Here is a 22,396-nt window from a genome sequence, read left to right as displayed (position 1 = left end):
TGTTTATCCAAACCCAACCTGCAAGAGCAAAAACATACACACGTTTACTAAGCAACATTATTTGATCTAGATAATACAGACTAGTTTTGATTTCATGTTGCATTGATATTGTTTTTGCAAGAGATCATGTGACTTTTTTATTCTATTTATTTAAGCTTTTTGTCCTTCAACCACTAGCTTAGATTGTGTTTCGATGCCCTTCATTGAGTGTCTTCTTTCGCCCCGCCTTTCCCTATGGCTGCATTATTGAGAGCACAGTTATAGATTCCAAGGATGTTAAGATTAGTATATTGTGTGTTTTTAGAAAGTTCAGGTTACAATTTAAAATATCTCAGTATAGCTTTTGCTGTGCATTACACAGCTATAGATCAATGCTAAAGATTTTACTTTAGTGAAAACTAAAAACAATCATTCATGTGTGGATATTATTTGAACCTATTGGACTATAAGGTCAGAGTAGCAACAGTATGCACTGGCTTACAACTGTATATTCAAGACCACAACCCAGAATGTGTGGTTACAGATGGGAGACGGGGCTCAGAGCGGGCAAAATGAAAGTGCAATCACTCTTGGACAAGTAGGCAGCAGTGTGGAGGTTTCAGCCTGAGTAAACCACCTGGACTGGTTATTATGGTCTGGGCATAGAGACAACCAGTTCACTGTCAGACTGTACCGCTGCACTTGCACTGACAATTTGTGAAAACATGGTTTGTGTCTCAAAACGTAAAAGGCATGAGCAAGCAATTTCTGCTCTGGTCCACAAGCAGCAATTTTACAACAGTCTCTGTTTTATAACCTGTATTTCCATCCTTTTACCGGAGCATGCACACTTTCCTCTAGACATCCTAATGGAACTGAATTGGCCCAGCTATTATGGCCATATTATGTTAAAATTAGCTCTAAATGACAATGAAATTATTGTCTAAATGACTCAAATCTGACTTTTGCCACAGAGCCCTGTCTCCATTGGTAACCAGTGACAAGTGGCTCATTTGATTTTTATCTTGAACGGAAAAAAAAGGACATAAAATTAACATCAGGTGTGTGTCCGAGGTCTCTACACACAGAGACCAGACCGGAACAGAAGAAAGTAAAGAAAGAGGTTGTCTGTGGGAGGCAAAGACGAGTTGGACAATGTTATATATTTATAACAATATAAAACAGAACACTCGAAGAACACTGAGAATAATTATATGTATGTTAGTCTTACAGATGATCCCAGCTGGTCCACACACATGCCTGCCCATGCACTGGTCACACGACTTCCCAGATGCACCAACCCTGCACGGGCATTGGCCTGTGACTGGGTCACATGGTCCAGGCAGCACTCCCCAGGAGGAACACTTACACTCCTCGCAGCGACCACCGGGCATCAGTGGGTTGCCATGGTAACCGGTGGAGCACCTATATAGAGAAAGTAAGTCTATATTGTTTTCATCAAAGATACGCATTAGATTGATAGCAGATGGAGAGAGTGCATCAGATACCATTTAACTGGAATCATAAATTGCGACATGAATATTTATTATGATTACAACTACTTTCATAATACCTTAAAGTACTCTGTGAGTGAATAAGCATGTCTTTGTGTGTTTCTGTGTGTGTGTGTGTGTCTGTGTGTTTGTGTGTGCGTGAGTGTCTGACCTCTCACAGTGTTTTCCCTCATATCCAGGAGGACAGTCAATACATCGGTAATCATTGAATCCTTCAGCTACACAGGTTGGACTGAAACTGGAGACATATTCCATAATATTATCATTTAATAATCACATTTATAAATAAGAGACAATAAAATCTGTAAAGAGAATCTAGTAAACAGGCAAAGTTTACTTGTTCTCTGGGTTGGTAAGGGGACAGGCGCAGGGTTTACAGTCATCAGGGAAACCTCTAACCACGCCGTAGAATCCTGGAGCACAACGTTCACATCGATCTCCCTCTGTGTTGTCCTGACAGTTCTGCATGACACATACACAAGCAAACACAGGCAAACACACCCCAACACATACACATACACATACACATACACATACACATACACATACACATACACACACAGTGAGCGTCAGACTTGTAAAGAAAGCAGTGACTACTCACTCTGTGTAGCTAATACTGCATCAGTCTCTGGGTTTAGGGTGTTACACAGTCTATCCTTCACACAGCATGGATTCCTACAGTGTATGGCAGTAATTTAATTCGAGTTTGAGTGTGAATAAATTTAGCCACCTTTTCACTAAAATTAAAACATATACAAGAAATAAACGAATATGTAACAACGGTTACTAACATTATCATTATAGTAATATTATAATAGTAATGATAGTTATCAGACCATATATTCTCCATCTTCTGGTGCACATGAATATCGACATTGAAAATACTTGCTCTTTAAATTAAAAGTATCTTAAAATATATTTTGACTACTTTTAATTATGTGAGTCATCTGCAGATGCATGTCTAATAATTACCGTGATATATATCAAAGAGAAAGCAATTAGTACCACTCCTAGGCTGCCTTGTATGTGTCTAATAAAGTCAACTTGATAATGAGTAATTAAAATGACGACAGGCAGGTCACCCATCACTCCCTCTTCGATTATTTAGAAAAAGGCACAGAGGAAGCTCATTCTTTGGTAAGTGATATAATTATCTTGGAACCGCTGGTTAATGTGCACCAGCACCAGATTTAGGGGCATAAATAAAAGTGGTACACTGCTACTCCTCCCACTGCCACTTCACATCGCAACTTTGATACAAGCAGAGGGGTTTGCATCAATGTGATCAACTCCAAATTTGATATTAGATTTTTAAAGCATGCCGGTGGAGATAACATTTCAGTTATGAGCTAGTTTTAAGACAAATACTATAAAATCAGTCAGCAGATGACATTAGATAACATGATAAGATCTATATCAGGAGTTTTAGCCTATTGCTGCAGCATTTAAATATGTATATATAATTTTATTTAATGCAGCCTCAGGGTGGCATAGGCTGGTGTTTCCCTGAGCCAGTCTCAAGCCTGGATAAATGCAGAGGGTTGCATCAGGAAGGGCATCTGGTGTAAAACTTTTGCGAATTAAACATAATAACAAGATCATACCGGATCGGTCGAGGCCTGGGTTAACAACGCATTGGTACCGATGACCTACAAGTAACCAATGGAAACTGAGCTACTGTAGGTTACAGAGGGCGAGGAGGAAAGTGTGTTCAGAAGCAGAGAGAGAAGAGGAAAGGCAAGAGTCTGGGACTGAGAGTAGGGACTTTGAATATTGAGACTATGACAGGAAAATGTAGGGTTGGTTGATATAATGCAGAGAAGGGAAGTGGATATAATGTGTGTTCGGGAGACCAGGTGGAAAGGTAGTAAGGCTAGAAGCTTAGGAGCAGGCTTTAAGTTGTACTATCAAGGTACTGACAAGAAGAGAAAAGGAGTAGGAGTTATCTTGAAAGAGGAGTTTGTTAGGAATGTTCTGGAGGTCAAAAGAATGTCAGATACTCATGAAACTGGAAATTAAAGGCGTAATACTCAATGTTGTCTGTCTATGCCAGTTCTGGAATGAGGTAGATGTAGTGATGCAGAATATCCCCGGAGATGAGAGAGTGGTATTTGGTGCAGACTTCAGTGGGCATGTTGGTGAAGGCAATAGAGAGGATGAGGAAGTGATGGGCAGATTCGTTATCCAGCATAGGAATGCAGAGGGACAGATGATGGTAGATTTTGCAAAAAGGATGGAAATGGCGGTAGTGAACCCTTTTTTCCTGAAAAGACAGGTGCAAAGGTTACTTATAAGAGAGGAGGTAGGAGCATGCAGGTAGACTACATCTTGTATCAACGAGGTGATCTGAAAGAGATTTTGAGAGTGTAGCCAGACAGCATAGGATGGTTGTTTGTAGGATGACTCTGGTGACAAGGAAGATAAAGAGGACAAAGGCAGAGCAGAGGACAAAGTGGTGGAAGCTGAAAAGGGAGGAGTGTCGTATGGTTTTCAGGGTTGAGAAAGGCTCTGAGTGGTCAGTGAGAGCTTCCAGATGATTGGACAACTACAGCTAGTGCTATCAGGGAGACAGGTAGGAGAGCACTTGGTGTGTCATCTGAAAGGAAAGTAGATAAAGAGACTTGGTGGTGGAATGAGGAAATGCAACAGTATACACGGAGAAAGTGGTTAGCAAAGAAGAAGTGGGACACTGAGATGACTGAAGAGAACAGACAGGTGTACAGGGAGATACAACATAAGGTAAAGATAGAGGTAGCAATTGCAAAAGAAAGGGCTTACAATGACCTGTATGCACGGTTGGACAGTAAGGAGGGAGAGAATGATCTATACAGGTTGGCGAAACAGAGAGATAAAGATGGAAAGGATGTACAACAGGTTCGGGTGATTAAGGATGTATCGACAGATGCCCGAAGAGTGATGAAGATGGAAAGAGTACTTTGAAGAGCTAGCTAATGTGGAAAAGGAAAGAGAGGCCAGGGTAGAAGAGGTGACTATTGTAGACCACAAAGTAGCAGAGATTAGTAAAAGTGAAGTGAAGTAAAAGTGAAGGCATTGAAGAGGATGAAGAGTGGAAAAGCAGTTGGTCCTGATGATATACCTGTGGAGGTGTGGAAGTGTCTTGGAGAGGCAGCGGTAGAGTTTCTGACTAGATTATTCAACAGGATCTTAGAGAGTGAGAAGATGCCTGAAGAACGGAGACAAAGTGTGATGTTGCCCATTTTTAAGAAGAAGGGAGATGTGCAGAATTGTGACAACTATAGAGGGATAGAAGTTGATAAGCCATACAATAAAGTTATGGGAAAAAGTAGTGGAAATTAGACTGAGAGCAGAAGTCAGCATTTGTGAACAGGAGTATGGCTTCATGCCTAGAAAGAGTACTACAGATGCAGTATTTGCATTGAGAATGCTTATAGAGATGTACAGAGAGGGCCAGAGGGAGTTGAATCGTGTTTTTGTAGACCTAGAAAAAGCATATGACAGGGTGCCAAGAGAGGATCTCTAGTATTGAATGAGGAAATCAGGAGTGGCAGAGAAGTATGTTTGACTGGTGCAGGACATGTATGCTAGCTAGGAGACAGTGGTGCGGTGTGCTGCAGGGGTAACAGAGAAGTTCAAGGTGGAGGTAGGACTCCATCAGGGATCAGCTCTGAGCCCCTTCTCGTTTGCAGTGGTGATGGACAGACTGACAGACGAGGTTAGACGAGAATCTCCATGGACCATGATGTTTGCAGATGACAGTGTGATCTGTAGTGAGAGCAGAGAACAGGTTGAGGAATATCTAGAGAGGTGGAGATATGTGCTCGAAAGGAGAGGAATGAGAGTTAGTCACAGCAAGTATACCTATGTGAACGAGAGGAACTCGGGGGGAACAGTGAAGCGACAGGGAGTGGAGATGAAGTAGTTGAAGGATTTCAGGTACTTGGGGTCAACAGTCCAGAGCAACGGAGAGTGCGGAAAAGAGGTGAAGAAATGGTTTCAAGCAGATTGGAATGTATGGAGAAAAGTCTCAGGTGGACTATGCGATAGAAGACTATCAGCCAGAGTGAAAAGAAGTTGTACAAGACAGTGGTGAGACCAGCAATGCTGTATGGCCTAGAAACAGTTACAATGACAAAAATACAGGAGGCAGAGCTTGAGGTTGCAGAGATGAAGATGCAAAGGTTCTCTTTGGGAGTGACCAGGACAGATAGGGTCAGTAATGAGTCTATCAGAGGAACAGCACATGTTAGATGTTTTGGAGAGAAGGTCAGTAAAGCCAGACTGAGATGGTTGGGTCATGGACAGAGGAGGGATAGTGAATATATTTGTAGAGGGATGCTGGAATTGGAGCTGCCAGGCAGGAGGTCTTGAGGAAGACCAAAGAGAAGATTTATGTATGTAGTGAGAGAGGACATGAAGGTAGTTGGTGTGAGAGAGGAGGATATAGAGAATAGAGTTAGATGGAGAAGGTTGATTCACTGTGGCGACCCCTGAAGGGAAAAGCCGAAAGGAGAAGAAGAAGATATATAATTCTATTTATTTATTTATTTATTTATTAATTGGTGGGAAAAAAAAATACAAGCCATGCACCCATCAATCACACACTCAGTCCCATGGATGGGTTGCCAATCCTGTCCCTTTCCTGCACAATTAGCAACGGACGCACTGTCAACCAGCATGTGAGATCTCACACGTCCGAGAGTTTAACAAGCCTCCTACCTGGAGAGCAGGACTGTTGAAAATACTCATTTAGTTCACTCACATATTATTGTGAGAATAGCTGCAAGGGCACAGTGACACACAAACACATGCAAATACACACACACACGCACAGATGCATATATAAATAGATCCAAAACAATCCGGAGGGCTTATTACACAAACTAAAATATCCACATATTTACTGTTAACTGCATCTCGGCGGGAAAATATGATAATACAGCATATACAATTGTGAAAACATCCAGAAAAATAAACATAAATGGGCAAAAATAGGTCCAAGTCCCTCACTCAGGCCTGAGCTCACTGTAAACTTACAAATCCATTATATAGTGAGGTTACAAAAAAAAACCGAAGTGCCCTGCTTTTCACGGCCCAGGGTTGTGTCTTATATAGTCGCCTTGTTTGTTGAAATGGGAACTTCCATTAGTGCAACAGGAAGTTGCCTCTTAACGAGGCCAGTCATTTCCATTAACTTCCTGTGTTCCTCGTTACCGCTAATTACAAAAGAAACAAACTCGTTTAGCATTTTCAATTTAGCCTGCTCAGTTGGAAAATGCTAATGACACTGTTATAGAGAGCAGGATGGAAATGGGCACAGGAGAAATGGCTAGAAGGAAGAATGAGACAGAAATCAAAGAAGAGGTGAGGGCGGGAGAGGTAATGCAGAGAAGAAACAAATTGGTTAAACTAAAGATATTAAGGAGAGGTAAAAAAAGGGGGAAGCGGCGCATGGGAGCGGGAGAAAGAAAAATGAGAGAATTTAAGACAAAAGAAGGAGGGGGGTGCAAGTGCGATGAAAAAAGGATGAGGATAAGCAGAGAGAATGTACGAGGAAGAAAATTAATCAGAAAAAGGGCACAAGATGTTTTAAAGCACACGGAGAAGTGAAGGAAAAAGAAAGGAATCAATGAAACTGTGAAAATAAATTTGCATCGGGGCAGTGGAAAGAAAATGAGTAAATTGGAGTAAAAAGAAGGGAAGAGGGTTGCATGTTATGAATTTTATTTTAATGCACTACACCAGTTATTGCAAAATTTGCAAAATACTTTATCAAGTGTACTCCTACAGATGACAGTGATGGAGCAGGACCACATTCTCTGCACTGAGGCATGCTGAAGGTAAAGAAAAAAAGATAGAGATGTATAGATGTGAAAAAAACACAAAGATCTGGTGCTTGCCGGTACAATGCTTATCAGAAATTACCTATGGAGTAACCTTTTTTTTCCATTTAGCTGTGCTTTAATTGAATTGTATAACTCCTTTCTTAACATATACCTTTAGGGTAAAATCCAGAGAAGAGGAAATTACACCAGACTTGAATAAGCCCGGGGTCATTCATGATCATTGGGCTAATTACAGTTCCTGACATCTTCTCTGTCTCGTCTGATGCTTTCGTCTACCTGGCATATGGCTGTGCAAGGGTCTCCCAGTGGTGAATCACTATGCTCTTCCCCACAAAAGCACACACACACACACACACACACACACACACACACACACACACACACACGCATCTACCTGGCATATGGATGTCTCGGGGTCACAGGTGGTTGAGTGCCCATTGCATTGGCACTGGATACAGCTGCCCATGCCCACAGCGGTGGGCACTCTGGATGCTGGAGCAGGTGCCAGGGAACCGCTGCGAAGACGGTAGAATCCGGCAGCACACTCCTGCATGGACAACCGAGACATACACACACACAGTCAGAGAGACTGAAAAAAAAAAGAAACGCAGAGACCTTGGAAGAAGAGGTAAAATAAAAAAAAAAATGGAAAAATGTGGCATTGATATCTCACTCTGAATGCTGACACACAGAACCACACACACAAACACAATTTTTCTGAATTGTTATTCTCAAGGCAACTATTGAACACTATCACTCTTAGATGAATGCACACATACATACACACAACTTTGAAACTATTCCCTTTAATAATTTTTAAACACACATGCACATGCACGCGAACATCCCCCCCCACACACACATGCACAGAGAGGTAAATCTCTCTCTCCCTCTCCTGTTCAGTAATAATTAATGGAGTCCATTTAAAGAGCCATCTGTTCCCTCTGCTAGCACTAAATGCCCGTTTAAAAATACTTTAACAAGCACTGCAGCCACGAATAGAATGGCCATCTGTCAGACGAGCCCTACGCGACCTGAACATTTCAAGTTTAGCTACTGTTTGCTATTTGGCTCCAATTCACACCTTTTATTTTGACAGTCTCTTTATTTTCCAAATCATATATGACGTTCTGCTGTATTTAGTCATTAATTAATTCATAGACTGAATATGTACTGAAATTACTCCGTAGTCTGAGAAACTAAACAAAGCAGGGGTTTGAAGTAATGCAATGAAAAGTTTGCTGGCATGACAACATTCCAGTAATCAATTGGATAACATTATGATGATTTGATAGATATATTTAATATAAATGAACTATATATGAACACAACTAGAAAATGAAGGGCTCCCCAAACAGAAAAAAAATATGTATTGGATTCTGGCTAATAGAACCACTATACAGACAACTGAACCATAAATAGCCATAAACCATAAATAACCATAGAATGTTATATCACATCTTATCTGATGAGCAGACTGTGCTTTATCAGCTATGGTCTTGCTTCATGCAGTCCGGCTTATTCTATATTAACAAAAAAATCATTGTTCATAACTATCATCTGTAATGAAAAATTACCAGTCTCTTTTCAAATAAGCACAGATTATGATTCTTAAGTAAAATATGCCACAACGAACAACACAGGAGCTACAGTTGTTTTTTTGCAGCAATTTAAAAAATACCGTAAGAATATCTTCTGCCAATCACTTTCAAGCAGCTGTTACAAACAGTGCCTAATTTTGATTTTAATGATTTGCTGTCTCTTTAAACCAAGATCACGAATATGTCAGTCCTTGACCTTCATATTTTTATCTTTTCCTATTAAGCTTGTAGGTCGCTATGCTCTGAATTGAAATAAGAACAGGGTCAAGTGACCAAACCAAGTGGTGGCAAAGTTGCTTTTACAAGCCAAACTGAATTGAAAACAAAAAACAAACAAACAAAAACAAGCAAAAAAATAAATAAAAGGAACTGGATTCAACAATTGTGCTTTGCATGCATGAAGTTGTGGACTCACCTCACAGGAAAGCCCCGAGTATCCAAGTGGACAGTCACACTTTTCTATCTGATGTGCTTTCTCGCTCATTTTGGTCGGCCTGCCCTCCTCCGCCACTGTTAGACTGATCTCTGACACACTGTGAGACAACATTCATTAAAAAAAAATGACAACAAACAAAACAATTGGGGATAGCTGCAAGTGCTTTCCTGGAAGTGGTCCCCAGGCTTTAGGTACCTTCATTTCACTAACTAAATCACAGGTATTTGGACCCACATTGGGGAAAACACAATGTCGGAGTGCTTTACTTGTCAGCTGTTATGAAAAGTGGATATGTAGCATTGTGGGTACCAAGATTATGTTTCTATGGATATAGGAGACGCCAGCTAAGACTTTTTCTGCAGTGATTGATGGTGGGTCAAATCCAACTGAGGGTGTGTATTATTTACCGGCTGTGTCTCATCAAGTTGCCGTGGGACGCCTTAATTAGGATGTATTCCACATAGAACAAAATGTCCATGAAGTCCTCTCGAGTCATGGACCGGCCATCTGCATACTTCCACTCATGCTGTGCACGAACACACACACACACACACACACACACACACACACACACACACACACACACACAATGAATACTTTCTCCTTCACCTCTGCAGTCCCTTATCGGTCCAACAGACAAAAAAATTAATTTGCGTGATTAGCTGACTACCATAAATAGAATTATAATTGTGTATTATTATTACGGTACATTTTTTACATTTATTATAAGACCATAACTATTTCTTCAATTATGTTTTTAGCATCCCGCTGTTCTTATTATTATTACCTCAGTCATGTCAATCTTGTGGCGTGTCAGCTGACCAATCTGGAGACCCTGAATGTGACGCGTCATCACGGTGTTTCGGTTTGGACCCCCCTTAATGATGACCTGCGGCTCATATGAGGAGGGGCCAGTCTCGTCTCTGGCCTCATAGTACACGGCGTATTTTAGCTGGCCGCCATATGCTGTGATCTAAATGGAGATTTACAGATGTGATGGATGACACAATCATTTCAGAAAGCACAACGGAATACTCAATTCTGTAGCAGAAGTGTTCCTACCATGGAGCCCCTGAACTGCTCCGGCAGTTTCCAGTAATAAGGCTCTGCGAGGGCAGAGGTGACCACCTCTGAGTGAGCGAGGATATCGGGGTGCTGGAAGCTCACCCCTCTCCTGGTCTCCACCGTGTTAGATTTATCCACCAGGGGGAGCACCGTCTGCTCTGGTTTAAGCGTTAACTAGGACATGCAACAAGAGACGATGTCAAGGTGACGCTTGAGCCAATCATTGTTATATGATGGGAAACCTACTTGCACTGTTTCAAAGCAAAATATAGATATAAAAGTCTGTTTATTTAGGGGTATCGATTACTAAGACAACAAATGATACACACACAATTGACATATCTTTAGTGCAGCCCTTAGGGGATACAGTCAACTTGGAAAATGAAAAAAAAAAGGTAGATTTTTTTGACCTTGAATGTTATTTCCTTCATATTTGTCTGTTTTCACTCTGCTTTGTTTGGCTGTTTGGCTTGTTTGGTTGTTTGGCTTCGAAAAATGATTATTGGAAAAAATAAAGAAAAAAATCCTTCTGGTACAAAGTTCCTCCACTTCCACTCTATCACCTATTTACAGACACAGATTTTTTTTTTTTTTTTGGGGGGGGGGCAAAGGGTTGTCAAAGCTATAGATAAGAATGTTCCTGCTCACTCCTTCTGATTTGAATTCTATTATAATCATTTGGTTGGCCTCATCCTGCCACCCTCTTCAATCGGAGATACATTTTCTCCTGAGATACCACGTGACTCCGGCTGATTGGGCAGTGCTGAACTGAAGGGCCTGAATAGCGATGCACAAATATCTCTCAATTTTAGCAGAACATGGCTGGATCCAACCCAACTCCTCATATCATGGGTTAATAACCGGGATTAGATGAGAACTTCGGTTATTATTTCAACTTTTCTTTACATTCTAAATGTTACTTTCTGAGAGGATAATCTAGCCTTGAATCAACTGACTGAGGAAGTACATGTACAATGTCACTCTGACATATTGTGAATCTGAGCATTTTTTCATAGACTGGATCAATTTGGATTAATTTACTGCTGGCAAGTGGGATCACAAAGGCATTTAAAGCGGTTAAACACACTATCACAAGTTTTATGAGTAGACCAGATAGCTGTTGTCATTATTTACATAATTTCTATTTGGCTTTTGGTGCCCTTATCGCTTGGCTTTATAATGTCCAAATAATATTAGAGTTATTGGTCAAATTTTGGGGTGAAGAAAAAACATCTATTAATTTTTCGTTTTCAGCTCCCCTCACTACATTCATTCAAATGTATCTATTTCTTCAATAATTGCAGGTTTATTATTGACTGAGGGCAGTACTTGAGCGAACCAATTTAGAAATAGGATATTTTGCTGGGACCTGGATGTCGCTCTGCGTCCCTGTGGTCTAGCAACATTGATGTGGGGACGGCATGTGAGACATTGCGGAAGAGTGCACTTCGGTTGCATTCAGAATCCACAATCTAGTCTGTTCATTGCTTGGATACACTGGCAATACAATCTGCATAATAAAGTGGCAGTCTCACACACACACACACACACACAGCCAGGGAAATTGCTCATTTCAAACCAAACTATCATCCAAAATGAATTCATTTATATAGAAATGTTTGTACAAATTCTCTGATAGAGTATAAGTTAAAATACCCATTGAATCTTAAATAGGCAGAGCATGAATATTAATTTGCATGCGTTTCCAGGGGACTGAAGTTTAGCTCTGGAGGTCCATCTGATCATGAATGCATTTTTCATCTATAAACATTACCATGTACACCGATCCATAGAATTATTTCATTACAAAATATGTATATATATATATATATACACACACACACACACACACACACACACACACACACACACACACACCCACACCCCCCCGACACACACACACACATATATATATATATATATATATATATGTACAGTACGTGTATGTGTGCATATATATATATGTATGTATATATATATATATATATATACCCTGCCCTTATGTATAATTCATATACTTCATTCCATAAACAGAATTTATTCCTATAATTCAACATGTCGTCCTGGCTTGCAGGTAGGTAGGAAAGTACAGTGTGGATGCCAGAGTCTGAGGTTGAGAGTTTCTCTTCTTGAATCTCTGTGTAATCCCATGTAGTGAGCGAGTGTGGGAGTGTGTGTGTGTGTGTGTGTGTGTGTGTGTGTGTGTGTGTGTGTGTGTGTAAATGCATGTGTGAGTTGTGCTTGTGCCCTATGAATGGTGTGTAGTTACAGTGTGTGCGTGCCCCAATCCACTCGGTGCAATCTCACGATTCAGTGGTTCAGAGAAAATCTCTTTCTTTCCAATAAACTTTCAATTTTTTTCTGTCTTTCCCTCTCGCTGTCCAGCTCTCCCTCCTTCTACAAACAATAAATAAATGTTTGTTGCTCAAATGAAGCTCCTCGCTATACACGGCCAAAAAAACACTACAGTTACCATGGAAACAGCAGTTTATCAATTATGGCAACCGTTTCTGAGTTGACAGGCAATTGACTGATAGCTGTCTGACAGTCTGATGGCGAGTGGCACTCAACCAGTCCTTTGTCATTTTGACTTCAAACTAGTACTTTGCACTGGTTGTCCAGGTTAGTAGTTATTATCAAGACCAAACAGGGCTAGTGTCTGGGAGCTGTTTATTCAAATATATCACCAACTTGCGTAAAACTTTTTTGACGTGTGATGAGGATTTAAGCATTTCAACTCGCTCCAAACAATTTTTCACCCGCAACATTTGCAAAAGTATAAGCGTCCGCTTGCTCTGTTACGCCCTTGCATTTTGAGGTGCTGAACATTATCATGAAAATATTTACAAAATATCTGTAGGTTTAAACAGAGGAGAAGAGCAGAAAATAGATCAACTGCAGTATCATCGATGAAATGTTAATACTACATAACCAAAGCAATGCATTTTTTATTATTGTATTTATCAGTATTTAAAATGTCATTGGGTGACACAAGCTGACTAAGGAAGCACACTGGTTCTATTAGCCCTGTAGAAAAACAAAATATATATATTCATATTGCCACTGCAAAACATTAAAAGAAATGACTATTGCCCTTGGCTATTCAACACTCACACAAAAAAAAGAAATCAAATATATTCCTTACTTTTTTTTCATTAACTTTTCAGACAGTCGATGTGGAATTTAAAAGATCTGTCTACTCACCCACATCCTGATAAGTCCTTGCGCCTCGGTGCAGGAGTGTGTCAGTCCGTAACAGTAACATCTGCTGCAGCCCAGTGGGTTTTGCATTGACAACCCGAAAGTGTCTGGTTTACAGCGGTCACAGTCGTCTCCCATCACATTCTCCTATATTAACACACGTGTACATACATATTGAGTTTATATTTGGATACAAAAAGAAAATAAAGTTGTGTAATCGTCTTTTCTGGGATCAGGGGGCAGACTCGGAGCCAGAAAATTACTTGTCAGGGTGCAGTTTTTCATACTTATTCATACTTTGACATCACGGCCCAGACTTGCAGCTGAAAACAAAGCCGATCTCAAGGGACTGGCGTCATTCAGAGGATTTTCCAGATGCCACAATTAATAATGCTTGGGGCAGCAAGAGGTGCAAAAAAATCTATGGTAAATCTGTGAATAATAGTACTGTGACAAGAATGTGTAAGAAATATATATTATTATATATATTATATATTTCAATCCTATGCATTCTCAGCAACACCTGAGATCTTGGATGCATTACACCTGGAGAACTTTGTGTTTATTATGGATCTGGTGCACTTAGTCTGAGGATTATAGAATCATCATCACAATATCAACCTGAGGTAAGATTTATGAAGAGCACAAGGTGTTTAACCGCAACAATTTACAGTTTTTGCATGGAAGCAGTTTTGAAAAGCTGAAATAATTCTGACAGAAATGAAGTGGGCCTCCCAAAGCAGAATTACAACCTCAAATAGCCAATTGAAAATAAATTAAAAAAAAACTTTTAAAAGAAATAAAAGGGGCAATCCCCTCTGACATTGCCTCCAAATTCTATTACACATTCATGACCGAGACCTACAAAAAAGAAGAAAAAAATTACAGACCTGACCTAAACCAAACAAGTCAGTATTTCAAATTTCAATTTTTGTTCCTGTTGCCATTTCAACAAGTTGTACTTTGAAAATACTTCTGCTGGAGTTTAAGCTGGACATACAATACATCCCCTACAGATGTAAACAGATAATAGCCGCTAACTATTGTGACCTGGATGGCCTTGGGGCAATAATAATAAATAATAATTGTGAAAGTATAACATTTTAGGAAGCAGATAATCTTAAGAACGTTAACCCAGGAAAAATTGCATAAAAAATTAATACAATTATAATTATTTCTAATAAAATGAAAAATAACAGAAACCAAAATTTAAATGAAAGTGATATATATTTTTTTTTTTTTTTTTAATGTGTAATGATGAACATATTTAAAAAGGCCTGAGGACCGACAGGCTGATAGATAGGTGAGCATGGCAACAAGACTGGAGATAGGCTTGGATAGATAGAAATAACAGATGAACAGAGAGACAGGTGACAGATTGAATGAATGTCTGACTGACGGGTGGTGAACCTCGAGCCCCTTCAGAGTGGAGATGACACCTGCTGATGTGAGACCTCATCGGAGCCATGAATCAGGTGTGGGTTTTTGTGAGTGTGTTTCTAGCTTGAGTACTTGTCTGCATGTTTATTTTGTATGTGCGTATGTCATGACTTTAAGAGGTGACAAGAGATGAAATTGTGTCTCCAGTCTGTGTATGTCACAAAGTTATTGTCCATCTTTTATGTATGTACGCTTATGTTTCCCATGACAGTAGGGTTATTGATGAGAACTTAGATATTGCATGTGTGTGTGTGTGTGAGTGTGTTTTTGGAAAAATAGAGGGGCCCATCTGAGGTCTGTTTGCACTGCAAATCAAGTCACAGTCAAGTGCTGAGCATCCTTGTCTCCGTTTTCATTGCTAACCTTGAGAATAAAGAAATACTTGATGTGCAGTGGTAAATAATAGAAGCAATAGGAAACAACAGCAGTGGCAAAAAGGTCTCTGTCTGTCTGTCTGTCTGTCTGTCTATCTATCTATCTATCTATCTATCTATCTATCTATCTATCTATCTATACATACATACATACATACATACATACATACATACATACATACATACATACATACATACATACATACATACATAAATATATGCAGATTTGAAGGAACATATTATTTCTGTTTCCTGCCACGGATCATAAGATAGCAAAATATTCAGCATTGGTGTGAGGTTGTGAGAAAAATATATACTTTCACATGTAATAATTCAGGTATTATAAAAGTGGCTCATCAGAAGTTATAGGGCAATGGGAACACATCTTGCGCTGCTTATCCAGAATGTGTTGGTGATTTTGTTTTAGTACTTTGATGGTGACTTGTTGAAACAGTGGCATGCGGAATCCTTTGCCGATGCTGTTTAATTTTTCCACTCCGGCCTTGACTTTGGTAAGAGTCTTCAAATTATTTTTCAAAATCAGAGTGCAACATGAAACTTGTTGGTCCAATAAAACACCTTCCCCTGATTTTTGCAACATTTCACTAACTTGAGAATTCCCTTGTTCGGTTGAAGATCAAAAACAGCAATGAGTCCGAGTGTGATTTGGATTCAGAGCAGCTATTTTGTGCTCCACAACAATGCATGATTTGCTCCAATTCCATACCATACTATTCTTATGTATCATTTTATAAAAGCATTAGTAAGTGTGTGTGTGTGTGTCTACTGTACCTTGCAGCTACATTTTCCACTTCGATCAGCGCAGGCGCACACCCCCCTCTCTATGTCGCACGTCTGGGTGTCCGATCCCGAGACGTTGCACGTGCACGGGGTGCACTGAGGAAAACGTGTTGACAAAGATGACGGCAAGCTTCTGTTCAGAGGCTCAGTAAAGCATCTGCTTGAGTGTGTGGTCGCTTTAAGCCTCAGCAGAACATTAAAACTTCACTCTCAAACGAAAAGGTTGCCCTGACATTCTCCTTCCCATGTCCGCAACAACAAGTCCTTTACACGCAAATGGAAAAAAAATTACCAACAACTTTCGTTGCTGCCTCGAACGAGTTACAATCAGGGCACCTTTCTACCTTCACCATAGACGGACAGCAGAGGAATATTTAACATTGAATTTTATCATAAATTAAGGCTTTATTGCAAGTCCATTCAATTAGTTGAAGCTGTGACTCCAAAAGAGCAAAGCAGTGTCAAGAATCTGAATTTTTCTTTTCATTCTACCTTTAATGCATAATTTTTTTGAAATCGAAAAACGATTTGCTTAGTTTATGATGTGTCAAAAATCATAAATATTAAAGATCACTTCCAATTATCTTAAGTGGGAATAATCTCAGGGGAGATGCAGCGTGTTGATTTACCTGAGGAAAGTCTCTGTATCCCAGCTGGCACTCGTTGCATTTTTCTCCTCTGAAGGCATCGTGACATAAACAGCAGCCTGTGTTGACATTGCACTGCTGGGTCACGGAGCCGACCACGCTGCAGCCACACTCCTGCACACAAGCGCGTACACACACACACACAAAAGCGGAATCAACCAGAAAATGGACAAAGAAGATTAAGCTTTAAAATCAGCCTTTCAAACAACACCATCATGCCCGCTGTGAGGTTCAATGCAAATGTTTATCCAGGACTTTTTTTTTTTCAAAGAGGACCACAGAGTAAGTTTCTCTTTACTTGTTTCATTTATTTATTCATTCGTTATCTACACCACTATCCTGCACACAGGATTGCGGGAGGGCAGGAGCCCATCCTAGCTATTATTTGGCGAGGGGTGGGGTTCACCCTAGTTTAGTCGCCAGTTGATCACAGGACCACACATGGAGGCGTGCAACCATTCACTCCTTAATTCATTTATCATGTACATACAAACAACTATTCACTCTCTCATTCAAATGTCTGGTCTCCAATGAACCTAACACATGCTTTTGGACATTGGTAGAAAACCCATACAGACAAAATAGAAACTTCAAGTTTGCAAAGGACCCCTGGTGGAATTGAACCCAGAACCTTCATGGGGCAGAAGTGCTTAAAACATTAAAAACATCTGTAAATGGTCTCCAATCATATAGCTCATTCACACCCCGCGGTTTCGAATTACTTTACATTAGAATGGATTTACATACTCACACACAAGCACAAGCTCAGTCTCACACACACACACACAAACACAGACACACACACACACACACACACACACACACACGCTGATGGTTAGCATGAACAACTACTTGAAGACAGGCATGTAGACAGGAGGAGCAAGGAATAACTTTCTGATTGGGGGAGAAACACACTCTAACAGTGGAGCCATAGCCATCCTTTTTTTCAAAGCTGTCTTGAATGATACAGATACATGAGTGGTGGGCAAGGAAACCATGGAAACCCATCTTTGATCTCATTTGTCTGTATAACATTGTAATAAACAGAACAGTCTGGGAAACCACACGTTTCATGTTTGCTGCAATGAAATAACGCGACCATGATGTGAGGAGGTGCTGTCGTATAATGGTCCAATTTAATCACTTTTTATGTACTAATTCAAAAACAGTGCAGCAATTCATAAACATGCTCAAATGTCGCCAAAAGAAAAGGGCTTTTCATCCGTGGTTAAAAGGCATCTGCGTGTAATCCTCAGTAGATGAAGCAGCGTGCACGGAGGGGGTCGGCTTAGTCCGTTTAACATGTTCCTTTTGTTGTACTTAACGCACTGTCCTGTTCGGCGCCCTGCCGCTCTCTCCTCTACCGTGTTTTACTTTGTTCTGCTCTCAGGCTTCCTTATAAATCTGTCAATCGTACCAATTAGATCCATCGCGGGCCTCGCTGTTGTCCTCCCCTGAATTGGCCTGTTGTTGTACTGACAGAACTTCCATGTTAACGCCTCTAATTGTAATAGACTACTGTTACTTCTAATAGTTTGCAATTATTTTCTGCCTCTGGGCCTGTCTGTGAAATAGCTGTGGTGCGGAGCAATTACTTTCCAAACACTGAGCAAAATCGTGTTTTAGAAAAAAAAAAAAAGGAAGGAAGAAAAAAAACGAATAGAAAAAATGAGATTGATAGTCAGGGAATGATGAGAGAATTCAGAGGCGGTGTAAACAAGCAGCGACAGAGGGAGAGGAAAGAGAGGACGTGGAAAAGAATGAAATGAAGCTTATAAGGAAATAACAACAGAGAAAGACATTTAAAAGTAGCAATAAAAGATGCCACAAAACTGGAAAGATAAAAAAAAAGAAATTAAAAGTGTCGGGGCAAAATTAGGCTACACATTAATGCAAGTATTTTCAAATAGTGGATTAGGATTTTCCTCTGTATAACAATCAGTTTGGCTCAGTGTTTGACAGTAATATATTGTTTACACTAATATTAGCTGCAAACATACACACTGATTCCTTTCGATTCACCGTCTACTTTCACCTCCGGAGGAGAAGCTGTCATCTGTTGGATTGAAAAAGCACGGCTGAAAAAAAAAAGTCTTCAATTTTTGAAAATCTGCAGGTGCTTTTGAGGAAAACGCCGCTTCGAGTGCTTCCTGCTGAAATGCTAATGACTTTGTTAGCTTTACATATCTGATTAGATAAATACCCACTTCAGTTTGTGTGCTCTGACGCAGAATACATCCTAGACCCGCCTTCAACTTTACTTCCCGTTTCTGGAGGCTTTTGATTCTTATCCCAATACTTATTGCATTTATTAGCCTTATTATTGGTACAGGTGCAGGTAATTGCATTACTGTTGTTTATTAATAACATGTTGAATAATCCGAGGGGGGCACATTGACAAAGCGGTTAGCGCTTCTGCTTCACAATAAGAAGTTTCCTGGTTGGATCCCCACAGGGGTCTTTCTGTGTGGGTTTCCTAAGTCCAAAAAATGCAATAGGTCCACCGGTGACACTAAACTGGCCAGTTGTATGTCTCTTGTCATTAGTTGTGATCAACTAGTGACCATTCCTGGGTGAACCCCTCCTCTTGCCAAGTAATAGCTGGGATGGGCTCTAACCCCCATGAGACCCTGAGGGCTAGATAAGCAATATAGAGAATGAATGAATGAATGGATGAAAGATTTTGTTGCGAGGCTATGTATTGATCTCATCCTTATGGCTCTATTTTCCCTCTCAGTAAAGTTGTGTTCCCGGAACTGACCATCATGAATCAGCTGCCAGTGGGTATTTTTCATTTGTCCTCGGCATCTGTCTGCCTGCTGTCGCCGTGTCAACGGAGATCACGGTCTTTTCATAAAGATCCGCAAGAAAAGTGTCCCATGCATACCTTGCATCCGCTCACGATGTCGTGGCCCCAGTGGTTGGGAGCGCAGCGATCGCACCTCTCTCCCACGGTGTTGGGGGGGCAGATACACTGACCTGTGTTGGCGTCACAGTTGTTTCCTACATGACTGCACTGGCAGGCTGTAAAGAGTGAAGGGAAAACAGAACCCATAAGAAAAGAGAGAAATGCTGATATTTAATGTTTATCCATGAAAACACAATGCATATTGCAATACAAAAATATGTATTAATTCAAGACCCGGGAATAAAACGGGTATTCAAAAACCATTAACCGCACACAGTCCATTAATAAAAGTAGAACTCGGAGGAAAATCTTAACTCAAATGGCAATTTACTAATTTTCAATAAAAGTAGCTCAGGTTTAAAAAAAAAAAAAACAGGAAAAGCCATTTACTGACTTTTAACTTGCATTGATTATTATTAGTAATTTTATTGATGTGGTCAGTCTCCTTGGCCATAATAAGAAACAGTCTGTCTTGCTTCACACATTAGAGAGATTTAAACGTGACCACTGAAAAAGTAAAACCATCAATGTGAGATTATACATGTTCGTTTCAATTTAACTTTCTTGGAGTGAAGTTTCATTTATATGAACACTTTTTTGAACCTATTGTTTATCCAACTGATTTTTATTTATTTTAATTGTATTCTATCCCTAGGGCACAGTTAATATTTATATTCTGACCTGTCTCCAATAGATTAGCTGCAACGGAAACGGCATATTAATCCTACAACATTAAGATGAATCAAAGCGAATGTTTCCCAGTCCTATCTTTTCTTCTCCCCTCCTGTGTGACCGAGCTATCTGGGTTACTCCTTTGCTGTTCGTCTTGGCTGTCAATCGTAGTTGGCATCAATAATAAATTGCTTCAGGAGATGTGCAGGGAAAGCTATTCATAGTCTGACTTTGTGTGGATCCTTAATCCTCATTTTAGGCAGCACAAATTAAGTTTTTTGCACTTGCTGCCTACATTATAAATATATACATTCCCCTAAAAAAAGGACAAAGCCTGGAAATAGATACTGAAATTAATACAGGACTTTTAGCCGATGCAACCTGCCCCTGGGCAACGAAGGTGAAAATCCTCAGGTGAAGTAGCAAATAGCTAATAACAGCTAATTACTTTCAGATATGAGCTTGATCAATATATTGAAACAGGTAAAGCTGCCCCGACGGGGTGCTGATGAAGTTGCACAGGCTTAAACCCAGGCACAGTGTAATTAAGAAACACAGATAAACCCAGTGGATTATCACCGGCCTGTGCTGTAGTTTAGTAAGGAGACACACACACACAGGGTCCAGTTGTCACTGTTAAAGTCAACGCTTCATTAATTCATTAATTAATGTATTTATTCTGAAACAAAATTCCTCAGTGAGCAAATTCCCCTTTTTAACTTTCATCATGACACGTGATTGATATGTGGGAAGTTTGACGTTTTACATTTGCACCGGTTTGTTTTATTGAATCACTGCCGCTGGAAAAATTAAACAGTTACACTAAAAACACTGTAACGTTTTTAGAAAGGACTGTTGATTTTACTGAATGCATGAGTAATTGTATAAAAGCAAAAAAGAAAAATAGTTGTATCAATTCAAATATGCTTATATACATAAAAATATTAGTCTTTTACACTGACTTGATGTATTATATATTTTCATATATTTTTCAGATAAAATAATCTTCCGCTGATTGGTTTGTATCGAAATATTTTACAACCCTGGAAAAAAAACACACACACAAAAAAAAAAAAAATCTAGGAATGAGAGCTGAAACCCACACAAACATCTTCTGGGAAGTAAGCTATACACGGTACTGTATCCTTTTGATATCTGTTTTTTTTTTTCTTTTCAAATAAAAAATACCAAGCAGGAAAAATAAATTATTTATCCTTGGGTTTATTTTGCGAGAGAGTTTTCCGTTGTTGTATTTGTTCGCGTTAATTAGGAGACAGTTTCTCTTCGTGTTATTTCATCTCCGGCCCCTCTAGTTGACAGTGGGTATCTAATTTAATATTTTCTTTTTCTTCTTCTTTTTCTCCCCTCATGTCTTTCATTGGTTCCATGATACCACCTGATTATCACATTATTTATGAACACATTTATAACACACTATAATATTTTTAGAAAGGTGCAAGTTTCATTAAGCAGGCCAGTATGTTTCAATACAGAAATAATATTTATACACTTGGAAATATACTGTAAAATGCCAAATCAGTAAATGTCACATCAAAATGCTTTGATTTGGACAGGATTTTACAAAAACCCTTTCCATCCTGTTATGCAGACTTACGCGCGCAGCCGCCCTCCTGGAAGTTGAAGTACCCTCGTGAGCAGCGGTCACATTTGGCTCCAGTGACGCCGGGCTGACACCAACACTGACCCACTTCATTGCAGTCGAACGACTTGGAACCAAAGGAGTTACAGTGACACGGGATGCACTGTCCCACCACGGTGAGGCCGTATGTCTGCGACTGGGGGCAGGCAAATAGAACACAAGGGTGAGATGCGAATGGGGACAAGGACAAGTGGAAGCGTCGGGGGTTAAACCGTTAGAAGGAAATGTAAGCCCCTGTTGGAATACATGAAGGGAGAAGCACTTTGAATATAT

At 39.9% G+C, this 22,396-nt stretch overlaps 1 protein-coding gene across 1 annotated transcript in view; it reads right to left on the bottom strand.

Moving 5' to 3' along the window:
• Positions 1-22,396, bottom strand: part of lama2 (laminin, alpha 2) — a 167,213-nt gene that overhangs the window by 45,149 nt on the left and 99,668 nt on the right. The window contains exons 24-36 of the mRNA XM_086166628.1: positions 22,079-22,259; positions 19,771-19,907; positions 16,866-16,997; positions 16,228-16,332; positions 13,625-13,768; positions 10,418-10,594; positions 10,143-10,328; positions 9,763-9,881; positions 9,335-9,452; positions 7,713-7,865; positions 1,831-1,955; positions 1,645-1,731; positions 1,211-1,404 (exon numbers count right to left, since the gene is read on the bottom strand). Of these exons, the coding sequence (XP_086022754.1) occupies positions 1,211-1,404; positions 1,645-1,731; positions 1,831-1,955; positions 7,713-7,865; positions 9,335-9,452; positions 9,763-9,881; positions 10,143-10,328; positions 10,418-10,594; positions 13,625-13,768; positions 16,228-16,332; positions 16,866-16,997; positions 19,771-19,907; positions 22,079-22,259 (1,858 nt within the window). The remainder of the gene's footprint in view (positions 1-1,210; positions 1,405-1,644; positions 1,732-1,830; positions 1,956-7,712; positions 7,866-9,334; positions 9,453-9,762; positions 9,882-10,142; positions 10,329-10,417; positions 10,595-13,624; positions 13,769-16,227; positions 16,333-16,865; positions 16,998-19,770; positions 19,908-22,078; positions 22,260-22,396) is intronic.

Source organism: Fistularia commersonii, chromosome 20 (genome assembly GCF_037954325.1).
Source record: "Fistularia commersonii isolate RoL2024-O1a breed Wild chromosome 20, RoL_Fcom_v1.0, whole genome shotgun sequence".
In the NCBI taxonomy this organism is placed as follows: domain Eukaryota; kingdom Metazoa; phylum Chordata; class Actinopteri; order Syngnathiformes; family Fistulariidae; genus Fistularia; species Fistularia commersonii.
This window is presented reverse-complemented; position numbering and strand designations above follow the sequence as displayed.